This window comes from Papilio polytes, unplaced genomic scaffold (assembly GCF_000836215.1).
Source record: "Papilio polytes unplaced genomic scaffold, Ppol_1.0 DF823923.1, whole genome shotgun sequence".
In the NCBI taxonomy this organism is placed as follows: domain Eukaryota; kingdom Metazoa; phylum Arthropoda; class Insecta; order Lepidoptera; family Papilionidae; genus Papilio; species Papilio polytes.
The window spans coordinates 2,418,335-2,436,968 of NW_013525281.1; the positions used below are offsets into that span (position 1 = coordinate 2,418,335).

Below are 18,634 nucleotides of genomic sequence, written 5' to 3' on the forward strand. Positions count from 1 at the left end.
GCTCCGCCCCCGAACCCGCCGTACTCCTCCGCGTAGTAGTCGTCGTAGTTGTGCGGGTCGTAGTTCTGTATCGCGCCCTTTATTGGCACCTGGAATTATGTCCAGGATCAAACTAAAGTCTTAAAAAGTCTGCTATCTTTAGTATAAGAAATCGAGCAGATGTGTCCTGAGGATAGAATTATTTACATTGATATCGATTTTCTGCTCTTCTAAACAGTTTTAAAGTTTTGTTGAATATCAGATAACAGAGTGTATTGCCGTATATCCGCTACTTGCCTGTCGTATGAGGTCGAGCACCTCCCTGACGCCGGCGGCGACGGCCTCCTTGCCGCCCACCAGCTGCACCACGCGCTCCGTGCTCTGCGGCGCCGTGCTAGAGAATATCTTCAGTCGGGCGCCCGTTTTCTGCAATTGTATTACTATACTGATTAAACGACACGAAAAGAAAATATAAAAACTGTAAAGTTTACAAAAAATATTTGTTTCTACTAACTTTCGATAGTTTTCAATTCTTATAGAACTTAACAATATATGGTTTTGCATAGAAGCATACGGAATACTTAAACTTAATCATGGTTTAACTTTGTCTGTGTTAGTATCTTATTTTGCGAACTTTAAATATGTATAAAGGACGAACATAAAGAAACATATCTGCTGGTTTATGTTACTAGTAAAAAATAAACCTAAAAAATAAAAATTATGAAAAAACCCTTCAAACAAAACATGTGGAATTTAATCTATTTAATGTTAATATCTCCAAAAGCCATATAATAATAATTTATAACGATGTCAGACGTACAAAAGCAATCGAGGGTTAGTTGGAAATTTGCGGACAATCTATTACCGTTATTGGGTAACGTCAAAGAAATTAGGCCACCGAGGTCACCGACTCCCTTTGCGAACGACAAGAGCTACGAAAAAGTTTCTACTAATTAAAAGTAAAAAAAAAACACTGTCCAGTAAGAATGATTCTTTTTTATTCTTTAATTTTGCTACAGGCTGTTTATAATGATTAATTATAAGGAGTAAGTCGTGACGTCGTTGCTTGAAGAGCGCAAGCGTTGATCCATCGACCGAAGCACGTGGCCCGAGCCGACACACGGCACGCACTACGTGCCAAACAATACCACACTAAACAAATTTTTTTCGAGGATGAAACGAAGAAGTGTTAAGAAATAATTGTCACACTCACTAAACATTTTTTTTTTGCATTATAGCTTTAAAGTATTTTTAAGAACGTGATCGCTTAATATCCTTCGTTAAAAAACACTTGAAAAATTTATGCAAATGCAAATTGTATTTATAAATATAAATTGTGATAATTATTTCTAAACCATACAAATTTTTCTAAAATACTTTTAAATGAAATTGAGTACTTCATAGATAAATGAATCATTATACCGAAACACAATTTGAGCTTTTTCACTTCCTACGAAACTCAATAGGTTTTAACGAAATGACAAAGGATATCCTTCAGTTCAAACGGTTTAACCTAAACTACACTACACTTTAAAGTAAAATTAAAACTAAAAAAAAACACTCACTTTAGAAAACTATTCTTCAAGCGAGAAAATAAATTTATTTGACGATTTAAATCCATCACGGTAATATCACGGACTAAATCGCGATGTATCTCACAAACACGTCACTGAACCTCAGGCACGTCCGACCCTGAAGGTGGTCGTAGACGGTATGAGGCGAGGGTACGATGTCACAGCGGAACACCTGTGATAACCCCCACCCCCACACTTGTAAGGCAGCACGCCTACGAACATCGACACTCAAACGTAGCGGTTTTTCACTAAGCTTTAAGAATGCAACAGACAGCTAAGACGAAAGCTTGGAGCGAATGTTTCCGAAATGTCTTATTAAATAAGTTTTAATCAGCACAAAGGCAGATGTTAGAAAGCTTGAAATTTTGATGAATCTTCGATATTTTTGAATATAGGGAACAAAGCATACGTCTTCAGAGATTTATAACCATGAAAAAATAACTGAGAAGTTAGGAATGATGTTTTAAATGGTAGACCGGATGTTGATGTGTTGTGTAAGTGCGGTTTTAGGAGATATTGTCGATATAAAAGTATTGTTGAGCGGTGTCATGTGAAGCCATAGAACTGCCGGCTTCGATCGGAAACGGAAGCGGCTCGCGTGCTGCTGTAATTGCCGGTGTCACAGCGACGCCGACGGTCCTCTGTCCCCTAGGGTCATTATAACCCACATATATGATACCTTCGTAGGTTAGTTTCTTTTTAAATATTTTATTACTTTGAATATGTATATCCCATGAAATAAAAACATGAATGAATATATATATTTCTTTTAATAAATCACAATCTGTGTGCATTTCCGTAGTTTTTTTTGCTTAACAGTTGAGAGGATGTGGATGGAGGTCCACAAAAAAGTCCCCTCCCGTCACGTGGTCTCCCAGTAACCGGAGCCCGGAGCCCGGCGCCCCGCTTCCGTCCGAAACCCCACCAACACGTGTTACCACCCTTTACACAAAGCTCCAACAACTATTATTCTATACACATTTCATAACTTCACAAGAAGCCTTGAAACAGTTAAGCGCTCAAGGACTTAATAAGCTCATATGATTGGTCGGTCAAGTTTCAAGTTCTTGGTTGGTCGCTAATGCAATCTTAACACTTTTCGTGTTATGACTTCGAAGGGAGTTTTGTGACAGATTAAGCAAGTATCGTGCCTTTGAAATTGTCACACGGTACATGATAGAAACTTAATAACTGTTACCAGTAGTTTCTTAAACAGTAAATAGCAGATAAATGGTATTCAGTATTCGTTCTCGTAACTCAAATCCAAAGTGCAAGGATCTGAACCGACCATTTCTCCAATATAAACAAAGGCTTACATGGAAGCTGCACAAAAAGTGGAGCAAACAACAGATCGGCAGCTTGTTACCTGCGAGCGAGTAGTAGGTAGTTTTGAGTCCGCGGGGCATATGTTCGAAATGTCTATTTAACGTTGTATAGAGGAGCCCTTATGACGGGGCATTGTGCAAGTGGGTAGGGCCCAGGTGCGCGCGTTTTTGTGCGGCCTTCCGGCGGCTCGCCGCCGCAGCTGGCGCACGCGTCGCTCGCACGAACGCTTCACCGCGCCCGACACGCGCGGGGTAGGCAGCACAGCTCTGCACGCGCAGACTTGTACGGCGTAAGAACGTGCCATGAATTATCTTGTCACAAGTCTGACGGTTTGATTATATTAGGTAGCGTAACAACGACAGAACTACAGCAATCTAAGAAACATTTCGTTGCATTGACTACTAATACGAGAAACAAATCATGTTTAAAAATTCTTTGTTCAATATAACGAGATTTTAAGGTATCCATGAATGAAATACTTTCTATTGTAAATTTGATAAAGTGTGTCAAAAACTACACTTCGTCGTATGTTTTGTTATAAGAATATATTGTTATCTTATATATACGATTCGCAGGTAAATTTAGTGACATTGTTCTTTACGGCGAAAGATTCTTGTGATGGGATACAATCGGACAAAGAGATCCAACGTGTAACAGCTGATCGGATAACAAAAGAGACCTTCTCAATGAGCGACATATCGCAAACCTTTATGTATAGTTATTGAATCAGTGCGAAATCATCGTAGTGTTACGTAAACTATTCTTATTTTTGGGCTATTCTTTCGTTATTCACTATATTCAGTTCGGTATTCAATATTTATGGAAAACAAATAAGTACTAAGGGTAGAAATCAAAGTATAGCACCATTAACAAACCATCTTCCAAACAAATATCAAAATTTCAAGGACAATAGGGAGGATAGAATGATTACGTAATAAAACGTCCAGACTTTGCGAGGGAGGCAATCGACTTAAAAACTTCCGTTGTAGTCTGGCTTTCGGTAATTGATCCGCAGTGGGGCCTGCACTTTGTTAGTCGTATGTCTAATGCTGTTTGTTCAGTAAAGTAGCGCGATGATAAATTGCACGACTTCTGGACTTAAGCCACGTAAATGTTTTGTGTTAATATAATACGGCTTACGTTGGCTTATCATGCTATAATACTATTTATATCAAATAAACGCACAAATTATCTCTATAAACAACTCTATAGAAATATATTATTTGTATTACAATATTTATTGATATTTTACGTGACGTAACGTAAGATCTTACTAATATTATAAATGCGAGAGTTTATATGAATAAATATTTGTTACGAGTTTGTAGTCTTAAACTCCAAAACGAATCTCGATGAAATTTGGCATAGATGTAGAGGACAGTCTGGCAGAACACATAGACTAGTTTATGTTTTTTTTAGTTCACGGACGGACGGAGTCGCGGGGGAAAGCTCAATACATAAAACTAGTAATTAAACCCTCAGTGTCAATAGACAATTGTAGTAAAACGTTAATACCGTGAAAAACACCTCCACCTAGTGGTGCAAACCTAAATCATGAAATTAACTATCCAAAATTCTTTATAATCCTACAGATTTAAGGCACTTGTTTCATCGCCATAACAATCTAGTATTTGACACGGCGCCAAATTTTAAGGAGACATAACTCCTTGTCGCAGCGACATTCTGCTAAATGAGATGGTAGACGGGTAAATCACATTCATAGGAATTAGCTATTACTGTCCATACTTGTTCTGAATTTAAGCCAAGGTAAAAAAATGCGTTATATTTAAAAAAAAAAAACACAATAGTGATTTTAACTGCAGTTTATATCTTGATATAACAATAACTTGATATCAATCAATAAGTGGCTATGAGATAGGGAAGATTGCAAGAGGCCAGGGTAATATTCGATTAACATTTGAAAAATGTGTCTAAATCTATAGGAATAAACACAAAACATAGCAAAGACAAATTTATCGTAATTTCTAGCGATGTCACAAAACGACTCGAATGTTTTAAAAGGCACTGCTCCTAATGTAACTGATCGAAAAGTCAAAAATGTATGAAACTCACAATAACATTCGATAAGTCATTGATATACATTTTGACACATCGTCCATTCTACAAGCGACATCGCTAATCGAAAGTCACTTTGTCTAGGGGGCTGATATACCTATATCAATGTAATAAACGTAAACCTTAGGAGATTCTAATTCTTCAAATACAACAATATTCAAAACGCAAACTAAGAATTTTGGTAAGCTTCAAGTTTCCATACAAGTTTTGTTTAGAGCGTGTTATTCCTAACATCCGATGTAGATAAGATGATGGCAGCTGCTTTCACATCTGCCCCTCATCCCCAAGACACGTGGCTACAATATTATGTATATAGAAAAAAACGTTCCGTGTAACAGTGCATCGTTCGACGGATGATTAGCGGCTCGCACCATCTGCTTACCACCTTTCGTTACCTGTGCCCCGTGCAGAGCACCGCACAAGATATATTCACATATGTATTATGTATGTGGTCGTGTGAAAAACGATCAGAACATCAAAAATACTGCTTAAATTGTAGAATCTATAATACATCAATATTGTAAATCAAAGATACTGAAATCGTTCACGAAATTCAGTTTTATATTTTGCATTTAATAAATGTAATTTCTAGGTCAAATATATGTTCAGAAAAAACTACACAGACAGGGCCGTCGGTAAAAAGTCTAGAATGGTAGCATGTTATGAACTTACCTCACGCAATTCTTTGATCTTGGCACCGGCTTTGCCGATGACGCAACCAGCTCGGCTCTGATGTATCAGTAGACGGATGTCCAGATCCTCGTTTCCTCCCTTCAGACCTCCCTAAAGAATAACATTTAATTAGAATTAAGTAAAAGTGAAAAGATCATTAAGTAGTGTTTATAAGAAAACTTACATCAACCAAATTCGGCAGTATGTCTTTCACGATTTCCAAAATTGTATCGATATCAGATGCACTTATCGACAGAACTCTGAAAAACAAATACAATATTACAAAAAATCCATTAATGTTTCTATTGTCAAAATCTTAGCACAAATATAATAAACGAACATATCAACGGTCAGGGAGGTCTGTTTCCGGGCTACGAAATATAGATTAAAGCATGATGGTGATGAGAGCACAACTTCGGCAGTAGGAAGGTCAAGATGTTTTCCGTAACAAGGAGAAAAACATATCGATAGATGATTCCGTAAGTAGTGGTGGCGGAGTAGTCGCGTGAGATCAGACGGCACAGGTCTAGGAAGCGTCGCTGGAGGAACCTCGCGTGCATCTCCGCTGTGTGATGGCTAGGTACGGGGCGTGTGAAGCATCTAACGCCGGATGGTTGCTCAAACTCCTGACTGTTGACGGTTGTATAAAGGTGTGTCAAGTTGGGGTACAAAGTTTGAGAGTAGTTTGTCGGTTTACCGTTCGGGGCCGGGGCAATCGGGGACTGTTATAGAGGCTTTGTACTGCGTGGCGGGTCGGCGGGGGGCGGCGGGGCGGCGGCGGCGGCGGGGCGGGACCGGCAACCGAGACTTGCTGTAGCGGCGCGCCACGCGCCTCCGCTCTGCGCCCTACCCCTAGGCCCGGATTGCGAGTCGCTACTGCCGCGGTATCTTTTACTTTGCAAACTTTATTTACGTTCAAAGGTTTTCCGTGGTTTCATCGTTAAATTAAATGATCAATCGCAATCTGGGTATGGGCTAGGGTCGTGTACGGAGGCGCGGGGCACGTCGCATAAATAGCCACAGAGGTTTCTCGGGGGCGTTAAAGACCTGTAACTGGCTGCCGGGGGGTTATTCTGTCTACAGCCTAGGCAGTGGCCGCTGGCGCGTGGCGCTGTGACCCCAAAGGACACCGCACATACTCTGCATTTTACTTTACTTCATAAACATAGCATTCGTTTTATGACAAGAATCTAAAGAAAATTGGATAAGTAACGTTGCCTGTTTGAACCATTGGAACCAGCGAGCCATAGTTTTAATCATTTAGTTTGGTGGACCATTGAACCTGTGGCGGAAAATCGTTATTCTATTAAGTAAATGTTCACTTTACACTTAAATTGTTACATCAATAGACTTACTTTGAGACCCTAGATGAAATAAAATGTTCAGTACATGGTATATTGATACAATCTCTAGAGACATTAAAAAAGGAATATAATCATGTTAAAATAAAATGGTAAATACATAAAAGCGTGATTAAGCAAATATTGAAAATGAAAAACAAAGGTTTGACATTGTTTGAACTTATAAATTATGTTTATGAATAACTATCGAGACTGTATTCTTTGGAACCGGATGGGGGAATTCAATACTTTTAGTCTTTTACATATAATACTGACCTCGCTTCTTAACTTGGAGATGTTGGAGCCACCTTTTCCGATAATAGATCCCGCCACCTGTCGATTGCCACACATTTAGCTAATATTCATTTAAATTCAAACATTAACTACTGACCATAGAAATTTCTGAGATATTTTCTGTTATTCGGACAACTAACTTTTAACCTCAATCAATTGATAATTTGTACATTTAGTAATTTATATAAAAAACAATCAAATCAAAATATTTAGGCAAATCTTAAATAACAAATTATTATCGACTAATATTTTTTAAGCAAGGTGATTTGGACACATAATAAAATTATGTTAAAGAAATATATACAAATATTTTTTTACTAGAAAAACATATAATGGGTTCGCTAATACAATTACCTTGCTAGGGATGAGGAAGGTAACTTCATCATCAGTCTGACGCTGCCGCTTGTGCACCGGCCCGTCTTCACCATACGCGTCGCGCTTCATGTCGCCTGCTGCAAACAACGCATACATGAACAATGGATTTTATCTAAATGAACTTTGTGAAAATTCTAGAACTAAGTGGAACCCTTCGGGTACGCCGCCACTGATCTAGTTAATTGACTAACATGCCAATTTAAGACAAAAGGATTTATTTTATTATGTACTGTATAATAGTAACAAATCTAGATGGCAAGGAGCTCATCTTATACTGGATTTTAATAGGACATATCATTAAAGAGTAAGTCTTGTTGGACTATTTAACAGTGGTAGTGCCCGCTTTAACATCTTAGCACGAATGGGCCGGCACGCCCGGTGTAGTACCACGACCACACAGAAGACAGGCGTGAAATGGAAGCAATTCCGTGTTTCGTTTGATGAGTGTGGTGCAGGAGGCCTAATTTAAGTCCTTTTCTCTTTACCACCCTTTTCTTACAAGGAGAGGATGGAAAGGGGAAGTGGATTTGATGGCAGAGGAGATGCATAGGAAGGGGCATTATCCTCTTTATGTGCGTCTCCTCCTCCGTCGGATAAGGGTAGGTAACGCATCTGCGATCGCGGATGTCTATGGGCACCGGTCACTTCGCCATTTTGGCGGATTCAGGTGGCCGCTTGCTCGTTTGCCACCTTATGTTATAAAAAAAAAAACTATAATTAGACAAATTTGTACGAAACACTACTTTTATACCTCTTCATGGTGAACGACGATTTGTTTTAAAGTTTTCGGATTGAATATATTCTTGTTGAGTTTTAGTAAATACATGATGTTAAAGAATAAAGAAGGCAAGTAATGCCGTGGGCGGGCGGAGCGCTGCCGGCGGCGGCGGCGGCGGCGGCGGCGGCGGGGCGCGCCCCTATCGATCCTCATTGTTTACCGCCAAACAATTATAAAGCGCGAACCTCATTATACGCACTACTCGGAAACTTTGTTGACTCACACTGATATTTTTCTAATATGTTTTTGGTAATAACATATTAATTTGGATTTCTTATTTTAATTTGTGTCTTAAATAGTGGTACTACATTTTTTCTAAGATACTCTAAATTAATGATTGACTTGCTTATGGCATAGATTCGAGGACATTGTCATTTATGATCTGCATAACAGTTAACATATAACATTAACTATATCCAAAAAAAATTACTCTATTCAATTAACTGCATTTAAAAACCAAGCATCGCATACTTAGCTTTTTACGGACAACACATCGTATTGCAAAGTGGCACAGAGGCTAGCGTGTTAACAGCGCACTTCGAAACAGCTAGTACTTGATAAATGTATATTGTATAGATATAACCGACCGTTAACTTTAGGGTTAAAACAATGTAAGTGTAAATATTATTTACTAGCTTTCGCCCGCGACTCTGTCCGCGTGATATTAAAAAAATAAAAGAAAGTAACCTATGTGTTATTTCGGACTATGCTCTAAATCTATGCCAAATTTCATTCAGATTCGTTCAGCCGTTTGGACTAAAAACTCTAAGAAACATCCATCCGTCTAAATTTTCGCATTTCTAACATTAATATGAAGTATGATAATAAACATTTTATTATACGATAATGTTTTAATTTAATGATACGCCGTAGCGACGGCATTTAATCAACTGACTATACCTAGCTTGGGTATATACTTATAAATAACATGAGCCAATACATTTTATCACCAGCTTAATTTGTTTCCCTAGGGGTTGGCACAGTATGTACTGCTGCCCGCCTACCGCCCGTCATATCTGAATTCACTGCCTCCTTATGCATGTCCTTTTTACTCAACCCATCCATACTATATTCCGTCGAAGTCTACCTTTGCAGCCATTTACAATACATTTTACGTCACAATCAAAACAGCTATAAATATAAAGTTTTATAATACTTCTGATAAATTTTATTACACCCCAATATTTCTTATTAATAAATCTAATACTTGATCAAAAATAATTTTCTTTTAAGTATGTGTAAATATTCTTCCCGTATGTCGTAAAAGGGAAGCCGTAAACTGCGTCCCTTTGTTGTCTTTGGATACCCAAAACTATTTGACCAACAAGAGTGTTTCACGCAGATTGTTTTTTATCTTAAATGTGTAGGTATTACTTCACACCAGTAGAGATTGACTTAGGACGAGATGGATTGCTTGAAAGGTAAAGATCACGAAGGAAGCGATGACTGAGTCCGAAAACCTGGTACATCAAGAAGGATAGATGATGAAATGTATTTACTTCTTTTTACATTAAATTGGTTAGAATCATCTTCCTAAGTCATCCCTGAGAAGAACTAAAACTTCATGGTTGGAAAATATATGTTTCGTGGAAAAAAGACCGAAAGGCATAATTTACTTTTTGATTGATTTAGATTTTTATAACAAGATTATTTTCTAATTTAAGCATATTCTGAGTTTAAAAACCAACATAAATACTTTGCAGTACACGGCGGGCAATTTGACGACAGAAAACGTTCACGATATTACAGCCACGAAACGAGCGGGCGTATATCGCTTTCCTTTAAAAGGGTTGTAAACGATACATTAAGGAGGTTTTATCACTTTTATTATATTACTTCCAATGCAACCATTTTACTGAAATTCATGATAAATATTCATTAAATAGTTACAGTACCAATTGTTTGGTGTTAACTTGACCGTTTACCCACCTTCAGTGTTAACTGAACAGTGGAACTTAAGTGTGTAAGCGAAATTTTAACTGTTAGTGAAACTGTACTTTTGCCTGCACACATACGATTTAACCAAACAGCCTAACTGATCAGTTAAAACTGAAGGTGTGTGCGGGCTTTAGATGCGATTTCCCTATTTAAACGATCTAGATGCTTGGTCGGTACTTTTAACTATAAATACAAGTCCAATAAACATCGCAAATATAAACTCTTTTAAAGTTATATTTTCATATAATACTGACTAAAATAAGATCAGATAAAAAAAAGAAAACGGATTCTTTGATATCAAAAAAATTAAAACATGTATGTAATCTCTACAGCCAATGAAACCATTTACATTGAGTCGTTTATAACAAAAACTGGGCATAAAAAACATTACATATAAACATAGGTCGATCCGTCGCATAAGTATAAATTAGGTAGTATCTTTACGATGTAAATAAAAAAAGAAGTCACGGTTTCATACTGGAACACGTTATTCTTATATACCACACAAAATATAAATTTACCACGCTAAAAGAAAATGTTACGACCATATTAATACTTGAGCATAAAAGACACGAAGGCGCCGACGGCGGCTTAGACTAGAAATAGACATGGACTATTTTATAGGCTATCACATTGTAAACATGTCAGAGCCTGAAAACGACGTGGTTGAGTAGTGGCAGGTGAAAGAGGTCAGTGGCTCCCACAGGTGCACGCCCATCGGAGCCGCGGCGTCGGGAGCGCCGACACAAAGGACCACCTATCGCCACAATGACCAAACTGGCTCCAGTACGACGCGGGTAAGCACGCGCCCGCCACTATACATCGCCCTAATTAAATCGCCAGTCACGTCAACTAACTATTACATTTACTACTATGAGATTTACAGTTTTACTTAAAGTTTTGTTGTAATTTATACAATTATAAGTTCTTTTAATGCGATTAGAACATAAAACTGGGTTCCAGACATCTCGACAGGTGCATGGCGGACAAAGAAGCTTTACCTCGGGGAACATCTCTAAGGAACAAAAAGAAAAACGCAAGCGCTACTAAGAACACGCCAAATGTCATTACCATCTGTCTCACCTGCGACCGTTTCTTACCGAGGCGACCGTTGCGACCCTTGCGAGCCCTTCATTACACATCTGTCGTTTTCAACACTTGAAAATTATCCCCCACCAAAATATACATACGCAAATTGAAGAGTCAGTATCGAATTTTTAATGAAAGTCATATTAACTGGGTGTTGACACTTTCCCCAATTCATATTGGAAACATTCAAAAAGAGCGGGCAAAAAATACTTACCTATGATTCAAGTCGGCCGTCTAAACTGGTCTGATCGGACCTAGAACAAGAGATATGCCGATTAGATCGCCGCGGTTTTTCCGATTGGAATGATATCGTCGATGATACCATACATGATGATGAATGTAAGTAAGCAGCCCGCAATTTATCATGTTCCGGCACCGATGGTCAGGTGTAGGCAGGTGACCGGCCCGAGAGACGAGCGCGCTTCGACTGGCAGCAGTCGGGCTCTGCACGGGCGTTAGTAAGGGCGCGCGAGACTCCGGGGCGCCGGCGTCGCACATGCGCAGCGCCGTCGCCCCGTCGATACCACCCCTGCCTCTGCCTCTCATTGTGCCCCGGAAACGACGACTTAACGAGTCACACCGCAAGACGACACCCTGTTCCATGTCTCGAGCAACCTACATACCTCTCGACGACCCCCGCTACTCTTACAAAGCGGCAAACTTTGTTGCTTTCGATTTCAAAGCACTGAGAGAGCTATTCGCTTCGGTGCCGGGAATGTGCGCTGGTTTAAATAAACTTGCCTCGCTTAGAATATCGCCTTAAGTAAATACATAAGGTTGCTAAACCCGTGCTTTAACTTTCTGAAAACGGAATTATTTTTCTTCCATTTAAATATGTTGCTGTTATAGATTTCATCCACTTCTACATCTACAAAAGCATTGATTAAACTCATAAACATTTCCTAACATTTTATTTATTCCTCAATAGTTGAAAGCTTGATAAAGTAGCGACAACGTGAGCAGTAAGTCATAATATGACAAAGCTAACGTATCCATTGATCACGACAAGCGTCATCGTTACTTTATAGGTCAAGCCTTTATAGACTAACAATTATGACAGTCAAAGTACATTGTACAAAATTAATATTTGAACTTAATTGGTATTATTTACTACACAGGTCAAAGTTATTTAGACCGATTACCAATATGAGAACTCCGTAAAACTCCTTAATCTAATCTCACAAAATAACGGGACCTAAGTAAACATATATTTGAGAGAATTGCAAAAAGTACTGTACTGCGTGAAATCTGATTAAAACAAAAAAAATATAGGTCATGATTATCCAAATGATGTTCTATATGACTTTGAGATCAATCGAGGCAGGGTCACAAATACCGTAATCGTTAGCTTAAAGCACATAAGCCTATGTGCGTTAAAGTCATATATATAGTCATATTGACCGACGAAGTTGTAGGCACCTATTTGTCAATAGCTAATGGCCCGCCGATGAGGCGACGATGTCAAAGACAATCGTCACCCAGGCAACAGACTATCAACAGAAACATAAAGTGAAATTATAAGATAGAATTTTAATATTCCTGGTCTATATTCAATGACATTTAAAAATTGAATAATTATTAAAGAAACACTTGTATAAAAGTTGAATAGGGAACTAGTTCCTTAAATGTCACGACTAGTTGCAGTATTTAGAGATGTCCATTTTGCAGGACCCTCTCAATTCTTGTTCTCCGTCACAGCCATATCATCCTCTACGCGCATGATTCGCCAATATATTAATTGTTAAATGTCGTTTTTGTTCCTATAAACATACGATCTCCTGCTGATAGGAAGCAACAATTCTTCAAAAATGCTTTTCTAATCATTTATTTAAGGTTGAAGTACTGTTTAAATTGCAAACATAAAAGTTCCCCTTTAAGCAAATTGTAATTGGCAATATTACGACGAGACTGTCACACGGAATGCCCACTTAGCCTTATTACTAAAACTATGTTGTCTAGCTTCATGTAAGGGTAAGGTTGCATTGTAGAAACATTTGCATAAAAAGATATTACAATTTTTCTTAATATTTTTAATAACATCTATTTAATTTAATCGATACTATCATAATGAAAAGGAACGATTTGTTTTTTTTTTTATTTATTGTTAACTCAAGAACCACTGGACAGATTTAAAAAATTATTTCACCATTAGAAAGCCATGTTATCTCTGAGTGGAATAGGCTATATTAATTTAACGAGGAAGAAGTCGCGAGCAACAGTTAGTGCACGATAAAATAACTACGCTTATAAATGTTCTACTATCTAGATGCCTTTTTAAAATCCAATTGTGTATATTCCTAAGGATAAATTATGGCAAGTAAATTCATAATAATAGTACTAAAATACTAAAACAAAAATGCAAGGAAAACAAAATGAAAATAAATATAAAAATATGCATATTGACATAAAATACAAAAGCAATAAGGCGATACGATGCCGGAGACAATAGGGCCAAGTGGGCGTCGAAAAATATCTTGGAAAGTAGGTCGCTGGAAAGACCTATGAAAATAATATGCGGCATAATATATGCTGTGTGAACGTGCAGGTGACGAACAAATGCTGCATCGAAACGTGAGAACAACGCGCCTTGCATCAGCAATCAAACCTCACCTGATTGTAGACTGACTTTTCTTTACCGAGAATATTAAAAGCAAGGGAGTGTAGTCTGTAATTATGTTCCTAGCTGGCTGCTGAAATATTCAGCGAACTGTGAGAAAGAATCGGCTCACGACAGCCGGCCTAGACTGCGAAGACTAGGTGGACACAGTCGGGAACGAAGACTTTATGCAGAACTAGCCTGCACCTTCCTATGAGTACCTGAAAGCTGCTATTTTAACTGTTTGTTTAAATTAATAACCAGATTACAGTACGGCTATATTGAACATGCAAATTTGAAAATTATCGCACACCCCGCCTATAAGGCCATTAATTGGCTCTTACAAGACGGGCCTAGAGCCTAGTGCAGGAACCAGGCGATCGACCACAATTGTGTTAAAACAAATTTTGTAACTTTATAAATAAATCTTTTTTTTTTATTGTTTCCTTAAAGTTTTCACACAGTTTTTTGTTGTTTTAAAAAATTGAAACTCTGAATGTAAAACACAAAAATGGACAACATTACAAGTCGAATGTGTACAAAAACTAGTAGTTTCCTCACAAAATCTAAACGTGTGGTGACCCTTAAGACAAGTGGGCTGTCTCAATAGGTGCGCCGCAACACGCAAACCACCCCCGACTCCGCACAAATGGCAGAGAACTAACAGATGTCTAGTTGCTACAAAACTGTTTTAGGACTTTTCCGCTATATAAATATTTTATGGACTCTAGCTGATCGATTTCAAATAGATTTAAAATTATAATATTAAAGTCGCCTGATTTAAAAAAAACCTTACAGCGTTAGTGCTAACTACAAAATCTAACCCATATTTCATTTGAGTAATTAGGTATTGGATGGATATTTCCTAAATGTATCTCCTAAACGGCTAAAGCGATCTCCGCCAAATTTGGTATAGACGTAGTACATAATCTGGAAGAACATATAGGCTACTTAACTTTTTTTTTTCTTAATTCCGCGTTGACAGGCGACAAATTGTTTTCCCATTAAATGCTAACTGGCCCACGATCATTATCTAACAGCAGCCAAGGTTTGCATAAGTTTGACATTAACAACAAATAATAACCGCTACCCTTTGTGAATGTTTTTTATATTGCAAATATAAAATTAAATGTTGTATATTGAAATAAGGGTTGCAAAACTATAAATTCAGACCGAAATTTCTAAATTAAAGCAAAACTATCATCAGTTAGATAATCTAAACTAAATTAATTATATCCTCTTTGATTTTATTTCGCCCATATAAAGCTTGCTATCCACAAAGATTCGGTGAAGAAACAAGGTTGTATATCGCAGTAAAAGCCTATAGTCGGTAATGTACACGCGTGCTATTACGTCGTTTAAGCACCTCCGTATTTCTTTAAGAAATTCCAATGGTTTTTCTTCAGTGAATAAATATGAAAGCCCTTTTTTTACATTACTGTCGCGTATAACTAATACAAAATCTGCATATCTCTCGTTATGTTTTATCGCGAATCTTTCAGTGGAATGTGGGCTGTGCAAAGTTGTCAATTGTTTTGCACAACGAAAGTTGAGTATAGATTTATATAAAATTTTGTATAATTGACCATATGTCTTTTATTTGTATTATTTCAATAAAATAATTCTTAGACAGATAGAAAGAAATTTCAGAATTAATTCGGGATAAACCAATCAGTTTCAAAACGGTTGTTTAGAAGTCTAAAGTTGGATTTCTAGAATTTAGGTTTAGTTTAGTATTTACATATCTAAACAGTTTTGGCGAATCTTAATAGTGTTTCTATCTCGATCTTTGTAGTTGATTCTTCAAGAAATATATGAACATTCCAGTTTACAATGTTTTACTGTGAATAGTATTTCTAATAAATGTACAAAAGGTTCCTTTATCTGCCATAAAGGTCAACATCTCATTAATATCGGAACAATTTCTAGATTAGTTTTCTATTCGATGAGGCAGTTATGCAATTAGTATTAAGGGGGGCATTTTCACCCCTCTTGGCCTTTCTGACAACAGTTAACTATTCCGTTTCCTTGCTAGCCGCTGCCGCGTGAATATTTGATGGCTCTATCGATCATAACTTCTTCGAGGCGTATCGGGCATTGAACAAATGATACTTGTACATCATATAATATTACTATCACGTACTTATCATTCCTTATATATTTTCTAGAATGTTATGTAAGTTTTCACGCGTATCAGTAAATATACGATGAATACGAATTAAATAAATTAATCACATATTTTTAAGTCATATTTGCAAACGATTATTTCTTTTATTCAAGTAAATATATTGGCGGCAACGTTACAATCTAATTTTTATGAAATAACTAAATATAATTTTATTGCTTAGCTTCAAAGCGATTAACCAAAGACTTTCGTAGTTCATGTAACAATTAAGTAGATTTTTAACTATTTTATAGTAGATCTAATGTTTTTCAGATATAAAAGTAATTAAATACTTCCACATAAGCTCTTTATATAAATATAGAATGGACAGGAACACAAGAAATTAAAAAATAATAGTTTCAAGTTTTGCGTGATAGGTAAAGAATTAAAGTGAATTTACAATGATGCACTGTGGGGTGGTTCATGACTTATGAAGACTGTGGTGGACAGTCGGCAAAAATAGTTCCAGCTAGGAAGGCATCGGACATTCGTGATGGTAATTGCGGGGCCGCGCCACACGACAGGCGCAGGCGGCGAGACATCTCGTACAAGTTATATATTCGTCTCTGGTAATTTCCCCGTCCTCGTATATTCAAGCTTCGGCTTGAAGCCACTCTCATGCATATGTCATGAGTAGTTGCCGCGCGACGGTTTGTTGTCGGTCTGCCTAGGTGCGCGGGAACGGTCACCATCGGCCACCCCACAGACCCACCACCTATAATTATTTCGTTCTACTTTCGATTCCAGTGAGCTATTGGGACCTCCCCACCCACCGCTGGGAAAGGGATGAGGCGGCAATTAGACTCCACTTTTTCTCCAATAGCCCGCACGTAATGGCCATGTGGTGTGTATTGCATGTAAGTTCAAATTAAATGGCGGACACCGTAAAAGCAGTCATAAGTGCGATGAACACACGCGAGCCAACAAATAACGTGACAGTCTTTATTGTCCCCACATACTTTTTTGTTTGATGGATTATTGAAATAAAACTCATAAAAATGTTTTATGCATTTGAAAAAATTATTACTATGTTTGTATTATACAATGATGTTGAGCAGAGGCTCAAATTAAGGACTGGATATCTACGGATCTCAAGGAAACCCCCACTATATATGAGTTGTTTTGATTTTTTCGAATTTCATTTGTATTAACATTATCTGACCTATAAAAACATTGTGAAGACATGAGGAAAACCTTCACATAATCAATAAACAAATTCATGGAGGTGTGAATCAACCGAATACTAAAACACATTTGACTCAACATATGTGGTTTAATAATCCTCCCTATTTTAAGGTAGGCTGAGGCCACCTTGGCTCGGATGTATCTGAGCAAATGAAAAAAAAACAATAGGTCAGCTTGCAATGGATAAAATTAAATATGAATGTAACTAATTCGTATATTTCCTTTTTACCTACTAACAAAGATAAATTACAGTAAATAAACCTCAAAAATATTTATAGACTATCTATAATGTTAGGCATTTAAAAATTATTTCTGTATGTTTTTCTGAATCTCCTCTCTCTTGTTAATTTATTAAATCAGAAAGTTTTGCACTTGCTGGTATAGTTATAATTGAACAATCTATGTCAATAAAATATAGCCCATACAATACAAAACTTTTATTATATTGAAATCAAAATAGTAAATAAATTTTGTTCTCTAGATAAATATTTTAATAACAAGGCAAATTAAATATGTAAGTACTTTTGTAAGTGGAGGGTAAATACATGAAATTTATGTAACAATACATGCACACATATGTATCAGTAATTTTTAGCATTTGAAATAACAATTTTGATGAGGAAAACATGTTTTAGTGTCCACAGAATGCGTACAGAACAATTTCCTAATCAGATAACCAACAAAATGTTATGGTACTCATGTAGTTCGATTTCACAAGGAATTATGATTATATACAACACGTTTCAATTACAACGATAATATAATCACAATAAGAACAAAAAAGCCGGTTGAAATTAATCAATACCATGGAATAAATTACAACAAAGTATTCAGAAAAATAAACTTTAAGTGCATAATATGCGAAAAATTACTTACCAAAATTATTTGTAGTATACTGGTTCTTTTGTTTTAAACAATAATGAATTCTTTTTTACAGTTTATAGTTATATATATCGTTTAATAGATATAGGTTTATGAATCACAAAATAATAAAAATGGCGGTAATAGAAGGAAAATGGCAACGGTAGCAAGTGGTAGAAATGGTAGCGAAAAGAACGAAGATTATTTATTGGTAGGAAATTATCTGCGATGCTTTCTATCGCCTTAGTGCTCGAAAAAGAAATATTTGTGGAGCGTAATGAACTTTAAATTAACTTTAAAATGAGAATAAATTTTAAAAATTTCACAAGTATTTATAAAAATAAAATAGAAAAAGCTGTGATAAATTATAACGATGAGTAATTCAGC

The 18,634-nt window shown here is 36.9% G+C and overlaps 1 protein-coding gene across 1 annotated transcript in view; it reads right to left on the reverse strand.

Moving 5' to 3' along the window:
* The window catches only part of LOC106102084 (heterogeneous nuclear ribonucleoprotein K-like), a 19,566-nt gene extending 1,160 nt beyond the window's left edge, over positions 1-18,406 (reverse strand). Inside the window, exons 1-8 of the mRNA XM_013281492.1 lie at positions 18,263-18,406; positions 7,616-7,710; positions 7,244-7,300; positions 6,325-6,368; positions 5,812-5,887; positions 5,628-5,738; positions 277-405; positions 3-89 (exon numbers count right to left, since the gene is read on the reverse strand). Of these exons, the coding sequence (XP_013136946.1) occupies positions 3-89; positions 277-405; positions 5,628-5,738; positions 5,812-5,887; positions 6,325-6,368; positions 7,244-7,300; positions 7,616-7,705 (594 nt within the window). The 5' untranslated portion in view covers positions 7,706-7,710; positions 18,263-18,406. The remainder of the gene's footprint in view (positions 1-2; positions 90-276; positions 406-5,627; positions 5,739-5,811; positions 5,888-6,324; positions 6,369-7,243; positions 7,301-7,615; positions 7,711-18,262) is intronic.
* Positions 18,407-18,634: the final 228 nt, after the last annotated feature.